The following is an 18,133-nucleotide window of genomic DNA, read 5'->3' as shown; positions in this document are numbered from 1 at the left end:
AGAGCTAGCAGAAAAATCATATTTGATGCATCCAAATGTTCTCCAGGACATTTCAGAAAGGAATATCCTGCCTTTACGCACTCCTACCCCATAGAGCTGAGAATTAAAAATGAAAAATTGGACTGCAATTTGTAGTTTTTAAGGAATTATGGAACAGGAATATCGCTGACCCTGTGTTACCCAGCAAAGGAGGTTTGTATTTATAATATTTTCTCAGGTTAAGCCTCTTAACTTCAAATAGACCATTGCAATTCCAGGAGCTCCAGGGACCAGCAACTCCCCAAGAGAAAACAAAAACTGGGATTTCTTCATTGCTTCAAGGCATTGCAAAAATGGAAAAGGTTAAAAATGAATATATCTATCTGTTATTTACCCACAGCTAGAGGTAACCACTGGATATGAGGGGATAAACGGAAGGGTTGTAATGTGGTGAGAAAGTTACACGAAATATGAAGGGAAAAAAGCCAATTTTCATTTTAAACCCCACATGAGAGACATGTGGAGCTCCATTCCTCATTTAACCTACATGAAGCACATTTACATTCACCAACTATTCATTTATCTTTATGTTTGCCATTGAGTATCAACCTAGAAATTAGCAGATTAAAAAAAAAAAGATCATTTCCACTGGAAATACAGATTAAATGGAGCAAATTAATTTCAAGTCCTATTGGCAGAATCACTTAAGCTAAACAGGATTTGTACATCAAATATTCATCTGTGAATCATTAATGATCTGTTCTGGAGGCCAACAAGGCCACAGACAGGATCTAAAGTACTTTGCATTTATAATGAACCTTCTTGGTAATTTAAGAATATTATTCCTGCCTGAGAAATAACTGAAGACAATGCAGAAGTGACAGCAGAACCAGAAGGAAATTAGCATTTACACTGGAAATATTGATTAAATGCACCAAATTAATTTAAAGTGCTATTGGCATAATCATTCATGCTAAATAGGGTTTGGACATCATTTCCTCTGCATCTTCCTTTAAATGAGGCTGTTCCTGAGTGCTCCACTAGTAGACAGATATCTGTATCAAAATGCACAAGAAATGTGAATTATGAGGGGTCTTGTTTTAAAATAAGAATCTACAAGCACCACTCAGGTGCAGCTGGAATACAGTTCAGTCAGATGATATTTTAATTCACATTAGTTCTAAAATTCACATCCCGTAGATGCAAAAAGCCACTAACCAAGCACATTATTAATATTTATGTAGCATTTCTTTTCCCAAATTCCTGGTAAATTTATTCAGCCTTTCCCCCCCTCTTTACAATTTATTTATTACAGGGTTTGCGGTGATTTTTTTTTAAATTCCTGCATGTTTTGTGGGTGTGGTTTGGCATCCCTTCGGGCCACCTACCCTGTTAAGATCCTCTATTTCAGATCTGAAGTTGGTTTCTCCTTCCATCATTTCCTCCTCTTCTAATGTCCGCTCATCATCGAAGTCGTGCACCAGCATATCAGCCGATGGGTCAAACTCATGGTCATCAGATGCTGCTGAACCTCCTGGTGGGAACATTCCCAGCAACATTTTAGCTCCACCACGCCTCCCACAGCTGGGTTTTTCAAGCTGTTTCTTTAGGTGAGGCTCCAGGCAGAACTGTCAGCAAAAATTCCAGCTCTTGTCCCTGGCTCCGCTGTCTGTGCCTGGCTGTGCAGGGAAATTCCCTTTGTGGGGAGATCCTGGCAGGAAGGACCAGGTCCCTCCTTCTGCACAGCCTGGAAAGTTCTGTCTGCGGGCCCTTCACCCTTCAGTAATCACAACCTGCCTCACCAAGCTCTACAGAGAGCAAAAACTCACAGATAGGAACTCGCAAATAAAAACGCATCAAATAGGAACTCGCAAATAAAAACGCATCAAATAGGAACTCGCAAATAAAAACGCATCAAATAGGAACTCGCAAATAAAAACACATCAAATAAAAACTCACAAAAACGCATCAAATAGGAACTCGCAAATAAAAACGCATCAAATAGGAACTCGCAAATAAAAACGCATCAAATAGGAACTCGCAAATAAAAACGCATCAAATAGGAACTCGCAAATAAAAACGCATCAAATAAAAACTCACAAAAACGCATCAAATAGGAACTCGCAAATAAAAACGCATCAAATAGGAACTCGCAAATAAAAACGCATCAAATAGGAACTCGCAAATAAAAACGCATCAAATAGGAACTCGCAAATAAAAACGCATCAAATAGGAACTCGCAAATAAAAACACATCAAATAAAAACAAATAAAAACTCATCAAATAAAAACAAATAAAAACGCATCAAATAAGAACAAATAAAAACACATCAAATAAGAACAAATAAAAACACATCAAATTAAAACTCACAAATAAAAACGCATCAAATAAAAACAAATAAAAACACATCAAATAAAAACAAATAAAAACGCATCAAATAAAAACTCACAAATAAAAACGCATCAAATAAAAACAAATAAAAACGCATCAAATAAAAACAAATAAAAACGCATCAAATAAAAACTCACAAATAAAAATGCATCAAATTAAAACTCACAAATAAAAATGCATCAAATAAAAACTCACAAATAAAAACGCATCAAATTAAAACAAATAAAAACGCATCAAATAAAAACAAATAAAAACGCATCAAATTAAAACTCACAAATAAAAACGCATCAAATAAAAACAAATAAAAACACATCAAATAAAAACAAATAAAAACGCATCAAATAAAAACTCACAAATAAAAATGCATCAAATTAAAACTCACAAATAAAAACGCATCAAATAAAAACTCACAAATAAAAACGCATCAAATTAAAACAAATAAAAACGCATCAAATAAAAACAAATAAAAACGCATCAAATTAAAACTCACAAATAAAAATGCATCAAATTAAAACTCACAAATAAAAATGCATCAAATAAAAATAAACAAAAGCTCAGCAAATAAAAACTCATCAAATAAAACAAAAAAACTCACAAATAAAAACTCACAAATAAAAACTCACAAATAAAAACAAATAAAAACTCACAAATAAAAACTCACAAATAAAAACACATCAAATAAAAACACATCAAATAAAAATGCATCAAATAAAAACTCACAAATAAAAACACATCAAATAAAAACAAAAAAAAGCTCAGTAAATAAAAACTCGCAAATAAAAACTCAGCAAATAAAACAAAAAAACTCACAAATAAAAACTCACAAATAAAAACTCACGAATAAAATTAAATAAAAACTCACAAATAAAAATAAATAAAAACTCATCAAATAAAAACTCATCAAATAAAACAAAAAACTCCCAAATAAAAACTCACAAATAAAAACTCACAAATAAAATTAAATAAAAACTCACAAATAAAAATAAATAAAAACTCATCAAATAAAAACGCATCAAATAAAAATAAATATTCACAAATAGAAACTCATCAAATAAAACAAAAAACTCCCAAATAAAAACTCATCAAATAAAAATAAATAAACTCATCAAATAAAATAAAAATTCACAAATAAAAACTCACAAATAAAAAGAAATAAAAACTCATCAAATAAAAACTCACGAATAAAAATAAATAAACTCATCAAATAAAATAAATAAAAACTCACAAATAAAAACTCATCAAATAAAAACTCACAAATAAAATTAAATAAAAACTCACAAATAAAAATAAATAAAAACTCATCAAATAAAAACTCACAAATAAAAATAAATAAACTCATCAAATAAAAGAAATAAAAACTCACAAATAAAAACTCACAAATAAAATAAATAAAAATTCACAAATAAAAACTCATCAAACAAAACAAAAACCCCCGAATAAAAACTCACAAATAAAAACTCACAAATAAAAACTCACAAATAAAAATAAATAAACTCACCAAATAAAATAAATAAAAATTCACAAATAAAAACTCATCAAACAAAACAAAAACCCCCGAATAAAAACTCATCAAATAAAAATTCACAAATAAAAATAAATAAACTCATCAAATAAAAGAAATAAAAACTCACCAAATAAAAACTCACCAAATAAAAACTCACCAAATAAAAACTCACCAAATAAAAATAAATAAACTCATCAAATAAAAGAAATAAAAACTCACAAATAAAAACTCATCAAATAAAATAAATAAAAATTCACAAATAAAAACTCATCAAATAAAATAAATAAAAATTCACAAATAAAAACCCACCAAACAAAACAAAACCCCGAATAAAAACTCCCAAGTGAAGAGCTCCCAGAGAAGCCCCCAGGCAATCACCGCTCGTTTATCGGTGGGCACGTTCCTCACCCACAGCTGCAGCACATCACGCGCCTTTGCCATCGTCCCTGCCCAGCGTCCAGCCCGGCAGATTCTCATTCGGAGGAGTTCTCCCGCACTGCTCGGGCTCCATTTGGTGACAGTGAGTGCAGGAAACGTTCGGCAGATGTCTCTCAGCAATTGCTGATTTGTCATCCCAACCCTGCTCTTTTCTTTCCCCCTTTTCTAATTTTTCATCCCAACCCTGCTCATATTTTCCCTTCTCTCCTGATTTTTCATCCCAACCCTGCTCATATTTCCCCTTCTCTCCTGATTTTTCATCCCAACCCTGCTCTTTTCTTTCCCCCTTTTCTGATTTTTCATCCCAACCCTGCTCATATTTCCCCTTCTCTCCTGATTTTTCATCCCAACCCTGCTCATATTTTCCCTTCTCTCCTGATTTTTAATCCCTACCCTGCTCATATTTTCCCTTCTCTCCTGATTTTTCATCCCAACCCTGCTCTTTTCTTTCCCCCTTTTCTGATTTTTAATCCCAACCCTGCTCATATTTTCCCTTCTCTCCTGATTTTTAATCCCAACCCTGCTCTTTTCTTTCCCCCTTTTCTGATTTTTCATCCCAACCCTGCTCATATTTCCCCTTCTCTCCTGATTTTTAATCCCAACCCTGCTCATATTTTCCCTTCTCTCCTGATTTTTCATCCCAACCCTGCTCTTTTCTTTCCCCCTTTTCTGATTTTTCATCCCAACCCTGCTCATATTTCCCCTTCTCTCCTGATTTTTAATCCCAACCCTGCTCTTTTCTTTCCCCCTTTTCTAATTTTTCATCCCAACCCTGCTCTTTTCTTTCCCCCTTTTTTGATTTTTAATCCCAACCCTGCTCATATTTCCCCTTCTCTCCTGATTTTTAATCCCAACCCTGCTCATATTTTCCCTTCTCTCCTGATTTTTAATCCCAACCCTGCTCTTTTCTTTCCCCCTTTTCTGATTTTTCATCCCAACCCTGCTCATATTTCCCCTTCTCTCCTGATTTTTAATCCCAACCCTGCTCATATTTTCCCTTCTCTCCTGATTTTTCATCCCAACCCTGCTCTTTTCTTTCCCCCTTTTCTGATTTTTCATCCCAACCCTGCTCATATTTCCCCTTCTCTCCTGATTTTTAATCCCAACCCTGCTCTTTTCTTTCCCCCTTTTCTAATTTTTCATCCCAACCCTGCTCTTTTCTTTCCCCCTTTTTTGATTTTTAATCCCAACCCTGCTCATATTTCCCCTTCTCTCCTGATTTTTAATCCCAACCCTGCTCATATTTTCCCTTCTCTCCTGATTTTTAATCCCAACCCTGCTCTTTTCTTTCCCCCTTTTCTGATTTTTCATCCCAACCCTGCTCATATTTTCCCTTCTCTCCTGATTTTTCATCCCAACCCTGCTCATATTTTCCCTTCTCTCCTGATTTTTAATCCCAACCCTGCTCTTTTCTTTCCCCCTTTTCTGATTTTTCATCCCAACCCTGCTCATATTTTTCCCCTTTTTTCCCTGGACAATTTAAATTCCATTTTCCAAACCTTGCCCCCACAGTGAGGGTGTGACAGGGAGGAGTGACTCTAAAATTTAATTATGAAGCACTTAATTATTTCTCTGAAAGAAATAAAATCTCAAGAGGCAACAAAAATTCCAGCTGAAGGAACTCCTGGGAAGTTTTTCCACTCAAAGGATGCCAAAACCCTTGGAAATTATTAAAAATATTTACCTGGGCTTGAAGACTCAACAGAAGGCTAAAAAAAAGAAAAGAAAGGAAATTACTTTTGCTGTGTTGAACCTGTATAAATCAAATGATTTAGCTGATACAGAACAACTCACTTCAGAAAAATGTATTTATAAATAATAATTAAATTTATAAATAAAGCACCAAGGTAAATAATACTTTAGCTGTCATCTAACTGCAGGTATAAATGCCCTTTTCCACAACCCAGGGATATCCCAGATTCCACTGCCAGTGAGTCCTAATTTAAGAGGAATTATTAAGGAATTATTTAAGAGGAAGCTGAGCACAAATTCTCTGTTCTCCTTCAATTCAGGGACACGCTTTTAAAATGAATCCCAAATCATAATAAGAATTCCTTACAGAATAAAGGAAAAATCAATTTAATCTCCAACCCAGCAGTGAGGAAAAAACAAAAAAACACCACTAGAAAATATTATTTTTGAGAGAGAGAAAGAAAATTATTCCCCAATAATCCAGGTACCAGAGGCCCTCTTTGGCCCAAAATTTGGCAACCCGGTCTTTATAACCTCCACAAAAAATTCTCCCATAAAATCCTTTCCCTGTGCCAGTCCTGAACCTCCTGGGGGAAATTTGCATGTCAGCCATTCAAAGCTCATTTGTTTTGATAATTCAAGCAAATGTTCCCACTCTTTTCAGGCACACAGTAATGAAATGTTTATTTCCAAGGCAGGAAAACTGAATTTTCCCCACGGTGCTCCTGTCACCTCCTGCAAACTCAGATATTGTTTGGCTCCGTGGATTTTGTTATATTAATTAATGTATAATGCTGTCCTCAAGGAAAAACTTGGATTTTCCTTCTCCTTGCCTCCTTCTCAACTCAGCCTAGTGACACAGCAAAGCAAAAGATAAAACCAGAAAAATTCTGTCTGATTTGAAGTTCTTTTCTATCAAAAGCTCCTCAAAGTGAGAAGAAAGAGACCTTCTTAGGGAGTAATTTCCCTTACAGGTCTGCCTCCCTTTGCGGGAGTCTCCAGTGTGTAAATGAACTCCAGAAGTGCCCAGAATTAGGAAGGTACAGAAGACAAACACTGAATTCCCTGCCAACATCCCATCCATCCCTGCCCTCTGGCAGTGAGGAGCCATTCCCTGTGTCCCCTTGTCCCCAGTCCCTCCCCAGCTCTCCTGGGGCCCCTCAGGATTCCCACACAAATTCACATTAATGGGGAAACACCACAAACGTTTTTGCAGATCGTTGCACAACACCAGGGGAAGTTTTGCTAATCACTACACCCAAAAAAAGTCTTTATTTGCAAAGATTATCTTAACAAATTCCAGAGTCCAGTACTCCTGATCTGGAGCTGAGTATCAGGATCAGCCAGCCTGGACTGGTCTTTATTTGGTGTTTTGTTTGTCTGATGAACCTGGATAATTAACAGAACGCAATACATCATCATTAATACAAATTAATGAAGTCTTGATGTGATTATTGCAGCAGTGTCTGCTGTTGGGAATGGTGGGAAATTAATTTGTAGAGAAATCTTAAAGTGTGACCCAACTATTTCCTAATTACAATACACTATAAGCACTTCTTAACCTACCAACTTTAATCACACTATATTAAAAATACCTTAAAACCAATAATCTCAAATTACCCCCTGTAAATTCTACTACAATCCATCTTTCATAATTCTATTTCTCCAAAATATCTCACCTTTTTAACAAAACCACCCTTTAAAACTTTTTTCTAATTCCACTTCTCTCTCAACAATGTCTGTCCTATTCCATTTCTAAACCAACATTTCTTATCCCAAGATTTGCATACAAATACACACTATGTGAACCTTGTATCAAACTTTAACATTTCTCTACAAATTCAATTCCCACAGGAAACCAAATGAATCCAACCTTCCCAGGCCAGGGAAAAAGCCATGGAGAGCCTCCCCTTCTCCTCATGGCTGTGACCCACTGGAGCAGCTGCCCAGGGAAGGGCTGGGATCAGCACCCCTGGAAGTGTCCCAAACCAGGTGCAGCTGGCCCCTGGGGACATGGACTGATGGGAGGGACTCCATGATCTTAAAAAATCTTTTCCAACCTTAATTCCAGGATGGAAAATGATTCCAGCAATGACTCTGCCCTCCAAGGAACAGAGCTGGATTCAAAGGCCTGGAGAGGCCTGAGGAGAATTTATTTTGAGAGATACAATGTTTTCCTTAGTAAACAATAAATTCTGCAAATATCATTTTAGAACTCCTCTTAAATTAAAATTATTAAAGCATTAGCTCTGATGTAACTCCAGGTATAAATCCCCCTTTCCACAGCCCAGGGATATCCCAGATTCCACTGCCAGTGAGTCCCAGTCCAAGAGAAATTATTCCCATTTGAAGCTGAGCACAAATTCCCTGCTCTCCTTCAATCCAGGGACACGCTTTTTAAAGGAATCCCAAACCACAATGAAAATTCCTCATGGAATGAGGGAAAAGCCATTATTAAAGCCATTACAATGTGCTGTTATTGGGAGCCTCTTCTACAAATTAACATTCACTTTGCCATAAAAAACTCTTTCCAAAACATTCCCTGCTTCCCTGGATAATTTTTGCTGCAACAGAGGAGTTGTGAGGAGGTCTCAGTTGCAAGGCAGTTGATGGATTTATCAATCAGTAGTGCCAGTCTTGATTTGGTGGTAATCCATGGGGAATTCTGGCTGGCCCATGCCCGAGGGGCTGACCCACCTCAGCTTCAGCCTGGGAAGGGAACTCTGGGAAAGGCCTTGATGCAGGAGGAAAAACAGGACATAAAGCAGGGATAAGGGAGCTCAGGGGGCCATGGCTCCAAAACCCAGCCCCAAAAGCTGCCTCTGGCTCTCTGCCCCTTCTCCCAGGCTTTGCCAGGGACATCTGCCCTGCCTGTGGATTCTCCTGTCTGCATTTCCTGGCTTTCCAGTCTGGGATGAGCTGCCAATCATTCCCTGCTTCTATTTCCAGCTCTGAGCAGTGTCACACTCAGCTCATCTTTATTAATGCCCAGCTGCTGCCAAAAGCAGCCCTGACCTCTTGCCACCACTCCAGTGCCAGCTGTGCCAGCCCAGCCCCCGGGGAGTGCTGGCTCAGCAACACCATCCCCAAGGTGACTGGCACCACTTTTCCAGCCTCTCCCTGACTTTATCCCAGGCCTCTGCGAGTGCCAGCTGTGCTGCAAACTCCAGTTTGAGGCTGGACAGGGACAGGCTGTGGAAAGGGAGAACTGGAAAACCCTTCAGTGCCAGGCTGGCAGCACAGAGGGTGAAGGAGCATCCTGTGGCTGAAGAGCTGTTCCAAGACAACGCCTGCAAGGCTTGGTCATTCCCATTCCGTGCCTCCAAGGGATGGTGGCAGCAACAATCAGCCACGAGGTCACATCCAGTGTATTTCCAGTACGTATCCAATAGGACATGGGATAGATGGGACTGATCCCATCCAATCCATTCCCCAGGACTGGATACAGAAGAGATGGGACAGATCCCATCCAATGGGACAGATCCCATCCAATCCATTCCCCAGGTATGGATAAGGAACAGATGGGACAGATCCCATCCAATGGGACAGATCCCATCCAATGGGACAGATCCCAGTCAATCCATTCCCCAGGTATGAATAAGGAACAGATGGGACAGATCCCATCCAATGGGACAGATCCCAGTCAATCCATTCCCTAGGTATGGATATAGAATAGATGGGACAGATCCCACCCAGTCCATTCCCCAGGTATGAATAAGGAACAGATGGGACAGATCCCATCCAATGGGACAGATCCCACCCAGTCCATTCCCCAGGTATGAATAAGGAACAGATGGGACAGATCCCATCCAATGGGACAGATCCCATCCAATGGGACAGATCCCACCCAGTCCATTCCCCAGGTATGAATAAGGAACAGATGGGACAGATCCCATCCAATGGGACAGATCCCACCCAGTCCATTCCCCAGGTGTGGATATGGAACAGATGGGACAGATCCCATCCAATGGGACAGATCCCACCCAGTCCATTCCCCAGGTATGAATAAGGAACAGATGGGACAGATCCCATCCAATGGGACAGATCCCACCCAGGCCATTCCCCAGGTGTGGATATGGGATAGACAGGACAGATCCCATCCCATCCATTCCCCAGATGTGGAATAAATGGATATGGAATAGATGGACTGAAGCTGGCCAGTCTCCCTCAGACACCTGTGACTGCCAAGAGGCAAAAGCAGCAGAGATGTGTCAGACTTGGAAACACCCCCAGCATTCCCCTAAAACATCTGCCTGGACTCTGGCATCTGTCTCATCCCATCATTTGGGATGGCAATGACACAACCCCACTGAGCTGGCACTGTGACAGTTTACTTAGTTCAGGAAGCAGCAGCCTTGCCCAGTTTATTCCAGGCAATTCCCAGTGCTGCATGCTGGCAGGAGACAGCCAGGTCTGATTCCAGCAGGTGGAATGGACTGGGATACTCCAGGCGGGATGCACTGAGCTTTCTTTCTTTCCCCTACAGCACAACCACCTAAACAGAAGCAACAGGACACTGCAGCTTCCCTCCTACCCACAAAACTGTTGTCTTTGCTGACACCTTTCACACTGTTTAACACAACTGATGAATAATGAAACATCTTAAAATTTGCAGAGTAATCTGCAGTGTCTACAAGACAAATACACATCCTGTCCAAATTGATTCAGTTATCTTTAATAGCTCTTGGAGTGTTACATAAAACAATTAAAAATTAGAATTAAATTCTCTTTATATTGATAGCAATATGCCTGACAAGCCCATCAATTTGTTTAGGTCTTGAACTCTGCAACAGGAAAATATCCCAAAGTGAATAAACTCTCCTGTGAGTTGGGCCTGGAGAAAAGAACTGCATAAAAGAAGGAATAACATCTCATTTTCCAGAGGGAATGTGTCCCTTTCCATAAGAGGAAGGCTACAGTCCCAGCCTGCCCCTCTCTGTGTGTTGTGTTACAAATTAACTTGTGTTAAAATATATTTTTAAAAAGCCACGTTTTTATCTTGGGGAGAAAATAGCAATATATTGAAGCAAGGAAAAAAGAAAAAAACACTTGTGGTCCTCTTTTCCAGTCCTACATGTGAGCACTTGCAATGCCCAAACTGCAGTGACATCCCTCAAATGGAAGCCTTTACATCCATAGATTTTTACTTTTTTACTTTGGTGGCTACATGAGAAAATTCCTGCGCTTCCAGCAGACAAGGATCAAGTGCAGTGTTTGAACCCACAGACCCCAAATGTGAACATCAAAGCCTTGTAGCTTCTACCCCAGCAAAGCTGCCCTGGCTTGGCCATTCCCTTCTGAGATTTGATCCCTGTATCCAGAGGACTTTTTCCCAGTGTTTTTTCTTTGGAAGTCTACAAGACCAGGCTGGAGACAGCCCCGAGCAAGCCTGGGAGACCTGAGAGCAGAGAAGGTCACACCAGAGACCTCCTGAGCTGCCTTCCACCCCAAATCATCCCACAGTGCTGAGTTTTGAGACTTCTGAGAGAGCTGTGGGTGTTCAGCCTGGAGAGGAGAGCTTAAATCCCATCCAGTGCCACCCCTGCCATGGCAGGGACACCTCCCACTGTCCCAGGCTGCTCCAAGCCCAGCCTGGCCTTGGGCACTCCCAGGGATCCAGGGGCAGCCACTGCTGCTCTGGGCAGCCTGTGCCAGGGCCTGCCCACCTCCCAGCCAGGAATTCCTTTCCAATATCCTCCTAAATCTTCCCACTTTCAGCTTACAGCCATTCCCTGTGTCCTGTCCCTCCCTGCCCTGTCCCCAGTCCCTCTCCAGCTCTCCTGGAGCCCCTTCAGGCCCTGCCAGGGGCTCTGAGGTCTCCAGCAGGGACAGGGCAGGACAGACAGGTGACAGTGACATCAGAGGGCCAGGACAGCAGCTGATCCCCCTTGGATCCCTGCACTGAAGGACTCGGGTCCATCCCAGCCTGAAATCCCTCCCAGGGGGAGCTCAGAGCTCTGCACACCCTGCAGTTCCTGGGGCACCGAGGCACAGCAAGGGACAGGGAACTCCAGGATGCTGACAACGGCTTCTGTCCAAGGTGCCACTGCAGAACCACCAGGCAGGCACTTCCCAGGGGATCGGGCCCTCAGGGAAGTGCTGGTGCTCCAGGCTGAGGAAGCTGCTGGAGGGACAGGAGATGATGCTCCCGGCAGCTTCCCCAGGAGAACATCCCAATCCAAGAGAATTCTGGAGCACCACACCACAGGCAATCAGCACTCCACCTGCCCTACCTGAAGGACACAGTTCCACACTTCCCCGTTTCCTATTTATTTTCACTCCAGCATCTTCCTTTACTTCCTGTAATAATCTAAAATATCGTGCTAAGAAAGCTGGTATTTTATGGAGTGATTGGATCCTGCTATAGAATTCCAGAAGCAACCAGCCCCAGTCACATGCCAGGCAGCACAAGGAAACATTCCTATGGACAATTTGTGACGTGAATGGATTAGGAGGGAAATATCAATGCAGCCTGGGGCTTCTGGCCAGGAAAAGGCTCAAAAAGAAACAACTTTACAACAATTCCAGCGTCTGCCTAAATCCCTCTGCTGCGTCAGGAAGGACTTGAAGTCCTGACTGGAAGCCCACAAACATCAATGTTTTATCACAAGTAAAAAATATCCTCAAAACTCTTTTATTATGACAAAAGAACTCAAGGGGCCACCCTCTTTTAAAGATGAGAAAGGCAGAGTGCCGCTGTATTCCCTGCAATTCCCTTGAGGGAATCTAAGCAGTGCCTATAACCAACCACTTCAGGGTCTATTCCCTCACCGAGGAAGGGAAAAACCAGAATTCCCAGCTCTCCTTTAGATTCACTGATACCTCAGTGCAGGATTCTACAAACACTGCTCAAAATGACACAAAAACCCCCAGTTAGTTACAGCTAAGATCAAACCAGGAAAAATACGATTGACTGCTGTCAGTCCCTGATTTTAATGGTGATTTAGATCAGTAGGAAACCCGGATTTAATCTATTTTGACCTTGTATCCAGGAGCACCTCAAAAACTCTGTTCAAACAGCTCAATTAGCAAACACATCAGTGACTGCGGGAACTTTACTGCCGCTTCCTACACCACCTTAGCTCAATAAAAACACTAGGAAAGTAAAAAGGTTACTAAGAACAGTTATCGGGTCACGTATTCCTTCCGCATTCCGTCCTGAAGCTGCTCCAAAACAGAAATCAGAAAGTAATGTTCCAAAGATGAAAACAGAATTCAGTGATATTCCCAAAGTTTAAAATTCTTCAGTTGAAAGAAGCAGAACATTGAGGAAAATGGAAATTTTCCCAGACAATAGGAATTTATAGATGACTTCTTAAAGCACACCATGTTAAATAAACCGATTTTTTGGTTGAAAACAACTAAACTTTCAGAAACCTAAAAACATTAAAGTGCACTCAAAGAAATTAGACTGAGACATTTATTTGTGCACTGACACCACAAGAGAGAGAGGTCCTGCTCCAAGACAGTTCCTGCTTTTTCCCATACTTTCCCAACACCATAAAATGCCAGTCCAGATATTTTAACCCCTCAGAAATTCGCTCTGCGGAAGCAAAACTTTAAGTTCTTATTTCAGCAGGTCAGAAAATTGAGGAAGCTCAGAGGTTCTGGGTGAGAACCACAAGGAGCTGCTCAGCTCTCTGCTGGAGGTTTGGAAGAAACAGGAATTATGTTCCAGCATCAGTCACGGGGAAGGGGATCACGGAATCCTTTAGGTTGGAAAACATCTCCAAGACCATCCATTCCAACCACTCCCAAGGCCATGACTGCCCCGTGTCCCCAGGTGCCACATCCACATGGATTTTAAATCCCTCCAGGGATGGGGACTCCACCATGCCCTGGGCAGCTGTGCCAGGGCTGGAGAACCTTTCCAGGAAGGAATTTTCCCAATGTCCACCCTGAGCCTGCCCTGGCCCAGCCTGGGGCCGTTCCCTCTCCTCCTGTCCCTGTTCCCTGGAGCAGAGCCCGACCCCCCGGCTGTCCCCTCCTGTCAGGAGCTGTGCAGAGCCACAAGGGCCCCTGAGCCTCCTGGGGATCTGCTGGTCCCCAGCCTGGTCCTGCTGCCCCCTTCCAGCTCCTGTGGGATCTTTCCCTGCTTGCCCTGCAGGAAGCTTTTAGGTTCTCAGCCAGAGATTGATCTACTCATGGAAGCTCAGGGACATGACACAAAAGCAGCAGGAGGAGCAGGATCTCCCCTTTCAGGACCTGTCAGACCCCCTCAACCCAGAACTAAACCAGCCTGCAGTTAATTCCAAGCTATGCCAACCAAAAATCAGGGATATTTAGTCCCCAATGCTCCCACCTCACCTCTGACCACACATGCCCACCCTCTTTCCCACACAGCAGCCCTGGTACTCCTCCTAATTCAGTGAACAACAACAAAAAACCCCAAATCCTCATCTTGTTCCCTTTAGTTTTGCATGCTCAGTATCCTGGCAAGTGATATCCTGCAGCAACTTGACTGGTGCATCCCTTCATGGAACAAAAGGAACAGCAGGAATTGGGCACTTCTGGGAATTACAGCAGGTACTGAGCTGCCTCTGTTCAACACAAAAGTCTGACCCCAGCTCTTCCAGTTTTGGGATCAGAAGATCTCATTCTCTCACTTACATTTCACTCCAACATTCTAAAAGCTGAATTAACAAAACCCATTCTCTTTCAGCTGCTAACCAAGCTTTTCAGCCCCAACCTTTTCTTCTCAGGAGGCATTAAAATACTTATTTTGGAGGAAAATCTCCGTGTATCAGCATTCCCTCCACCAAAAACACCCCTAAGCAGCTTAATGCAGGATACTGTAACAGTCACAAAGCTTCAGCTGATCTTAAGTTAGAGATATTTTCTTTCCAGTTTATGTCTGGAACAAACTTCTGACACCTTGGAATATAAGGAATCAGGTAAAAGTAAAAAGATCCCTAACACAGGTTATTAATCCCAAATTTAATATATATTCAAAATCTCTCTCTTTTTCCCCCCCGCTTTTGTCTGTCCTGTATTCAAATAGCTTCTGCAAAAGCGAAGCAGCACTTTTGGTGAATTTAGTTTCATTTTCTGGCCTCCAGCCCTGCCTTCTGAAGAGCCTTCCTGTGCAACCCAACAAGTTTCAGAGTTACACTGGGCTTGGAGGGCTGTGCCTGTCGCTGATCCTCTGCAACACAACGTTCTAGGATTGCTGCCGAGGGCAGGATGAGCTCCTGTGCACCCCTTCAGAACAGTCAGCACGAGGTTCTCCACCGGGACAGAAGGAGGGGAAAGAGGCATCGGTCTGCCACCTTCCCATCCATATTTTGGTCATCTGCAGTTCCTCCAGGCTGGTGGCTGACACCAGACCTACGAGGAAATGCCATGCTAAGGAGAATTCCCACTCTGTTCCCTATGTATTTCTTAAATTCATTAAATCCTGGGATGGTTTGGGCTGGAAGGAACCCTAAAGACCATCCAGCTCCAACTCTTTGCCAGGGGCAGGGACACAAACTGAACTGGGAAGTGTATCCAGGACCTTAAATCACTCAGAGTATCAATTTTTAAAAATTATTACTGTTTCTCCATGCAACAGTTGCCTGGGGATGAACCCGAGGTGCTGCTGCTCCTGAACTCATCCACAGGCGGATCAAACGCTCCCCCTGCCCCTTCACCCCAAGCAGGACAAGGAATTCACCTCCAAAAAAGCCAGGATTAAACCCCTGAGTGTGACACCGAGACTGCCACCCGGCAGAGGCCTCAGCCACAGGAACAACGTGCACAGGGGAAAAGCCAGAGGCGCCCAGCCCCACACCCCGGCGGGATCTCGCTGCCCTGGGGGCTGGCACTGCTGTGACCTGGTGTGACAGCGAGCAGGAGGTGATCCCAGCTCAGCCCCACAGGACACGGAGCCCGCGGAACACTGGGATGGGCACGGGATATCGGGGTTAATTCCCCAAAAAACGGACAAAAACTCCACCAAACGTCCCGAATACTCTGCCCGCAGCAAAGGCCCCGCTGTGTCTCCAGCTTTGTAGAAGTGGGCTTCATACCCACGTTTTTTGGGATCAGACCTGTGATTCCCTCTGGAGGTACAAAACCACCCAGGCAGGTTCTTAGGACTTCCAAGATTAGCTCAGGACGTGTTGTCCCAACAACAGGAAGACTACTCCATTAAAGGTTTGGGTTGGAAGGAAAAGTGAAAATAATTTAAGGGAAAAGCCCCATATAATTCAGGAATTTCAAGGGGAGAAGCTTCATCTGTAAAATCTGATCTTGACACTTCCAGCTTGCCCGGGGAGCAACACCTGTCCCACAGATTTTACTTTTCCCAAGCATACTTTTCAAATTTTCATTCCCAACACATTTGTCAATACTGCTGGAGCAGCAAACAGCCTCGAGATTGGGATCTGGGGATAATTCGAGGAAAACTTCACGGAATAGCCACTCGTCAGTCCCAATTCCCCTCCTAAAAGGGAAAGAGCCGATCCTATTGGGACGGGCAAATCCACCCCCCACCAACCCAACCCTGCGATAAAGAGGCTTTTTTCCATTTCCCCATTATTTCCCTATCATTATCACATTACATCCCACAACGTAACTCCCATTATCCCCAAATAACCCCCCCACCCCCTGGGAATTCCAGGCAGCTCTCCCGGGCTACCTTTTAAGCAATTCCCCTTTGTTTTAACGATTTAAAAAAAAAAGATATTTAAAGGAAATAAAGCGATGCTTTGGCATATGCGGTCCTATAAAAACAGGGAGGCGCCGCGCTCGGTCCCGCCCGCTCCCCTCAGGGGCCTTCAGCCCCCGGGACGGCCCCGAACGGCCCCTGAGGGGAGCGGGCGGGACCGCCGGTGCCCGCGGGCCTCCGGTCCCCACAACAAACTTGCGGCCCCGCGCAACAAGTTCCCGGGCAGGCCCGCGCCGCTCTCACCTCAGCCATGATCGCTGGTATTCCCGGGAAAGGGTCACATCGCCGGGAAGCGCCGCCGGGTCCCGGTGGGAGCGGCGGGAGCCGCGGGGACGGGACCGGGAGCGGCGGCGGGGCGGGAGGGGCGTGGCCACGTTACGCACGACGTCACCGCGCACCGCGGGAAGCGGGCAGGGCGCGTGCGGCGGCTGTCAGTCAGGGGAGGCCACGCCCACAAACCCTGTCAGTCAACGGAAGGACACGCCCCCTCGTATGTCATATAGTGTTGGCCCAACCTGTCAGTCAGGGTGGAGGACACGCCCCCCCTCCTGTCACTTGGGGATGGGCCACGCCCTCGCCTGTCACTCAATGCACAGGCAAGGCACCATCTGTCACTCAAAGTCTAAGGCCACCTCCTTACACGTCAATCAAAGCGCACACCGCTCCCCACCGCCTGCCACTCAGCGCACAGGCCACGCCCCCTCCTCTGTCACCGATGCCACCAGCCCCGCCTGTCACTCAGAACGCAAGGCCACGCCCCCACCGCGCCGAGGCGCGGCCGCCGCGGCCCCTCATGCCCATATATGTCATTCGGCGCAAGCCACGCCCCCAAGCGTCACTCAAGGAACAAGCCGCGCCCCCCAGCTGGCAATCAGGCGGAGGCCACGCCCCCTGCGAGCCCATTCCCTGCCCGGGCCGCGCCCCGGCCGGTGCGGAGCCTCCCGCTCGCCGCGGAGCCTCCCGCTCGCCGCGGAGCCTCCCGCTCGCCGCGGAGCCTCCCGCTCGCCGCGGCCCCTCACGGCCCCGAGTGCTCCCGGCCCGGATCATCGCCCCGCTCCGCGCTGCCGCTCCCCCCCCTCCGGCCCGGCCGCGGCCGCCGTACTCACGCGGGGAGCCGCAGAGGCGCGGGGGGTGTCTCATCGGCCGTGAGGCGAACGGGGGCTCCGCGGGGCACGGGGGCTCTTGCTGGGCGCGAGGCTCTTGGGGGACACAGTAACAGCCCTAGGTTACACGTAACACCCGAAACACCGCCCCGACAAACCAGAACAAAGATCCAGGACCAGCGGCGGTTGACCGTGTCCTCCCTGCAGCCCCGGTGCCTCACCTGCCCGGCTCAGCGCCGTCCCCGGGCCGGCGCGGGGCAGCGCCCGGCGCGCCCGCCGGGCATCGCGGCCGTGTCACAGCGAGGACACCGCGGCCCCGGCCGGGGCGGAACGCCTCCGCCGTGCCCCTGCAGAGCCGCGCGGCTCACGCACGCC

The 18,133-nt window shown here is 44.8% G+C and overlaps 1 protein-coding gene across 2 annotated transcripts in view; it reads right to left on the bottom strand.

The window, feature by feature from the left end:
* Nucleotides 1-17,845, bottom strand: part of MIER1 (MIER1 transcriptional regulator) — a 41,933-nt gene extending 24,088 nt beyond the window's left edge. Inside the window, exons 1-3 of one of the 2 annotated variants that reach the window (XM_068199025.1) lie at nt 17,762-17,845; nt 5,997-6,021; nt 1,368-1,513 (exon numbers count right to left, since the gene is read on the bottom strand). In XM_068199025.1, the coding sequence (XP_068055126.1) occupies nt 1,368-1,466 (99 nt within the window). In that variant the 5' untranslated portion in view covers nt 1,467-1,513; nt 5,997-6,021; nt 17,762-17,845. Of the gene's footprint in view, nt 1-1,367; nt 1,514-5,996; nt 6,022-16,898; nt 17,099-17,761 lie in introns of those variants that run through there. The other variant, XM_068199024.1, reaches the window with a different exon arrangement.
* Nucleotides 17,846-18,133: the final 288 nt, after the last annotated feature.

The sequence above is a fragment of the Anomalospiza imberbis genome, chromosome 9, assembly GCF_031753505.1.
Source record: "Anomalospiza imberbis isolate Cuckoo-Finch-1a 21T00152 chromosome 9, ASM3175350v1, whole genome shotgun sequence".
Classification (NCBI taxonomy): domain Eukaryota; kingdom Metazoa; phylum Chordata; class Aves; order Passeriformes; family Viduidae; genus Anomalospiza; species Anomalospiza imberbis.
This window is presented reverse-complemented; position numbering and strand designations above follow the sequence as displayed.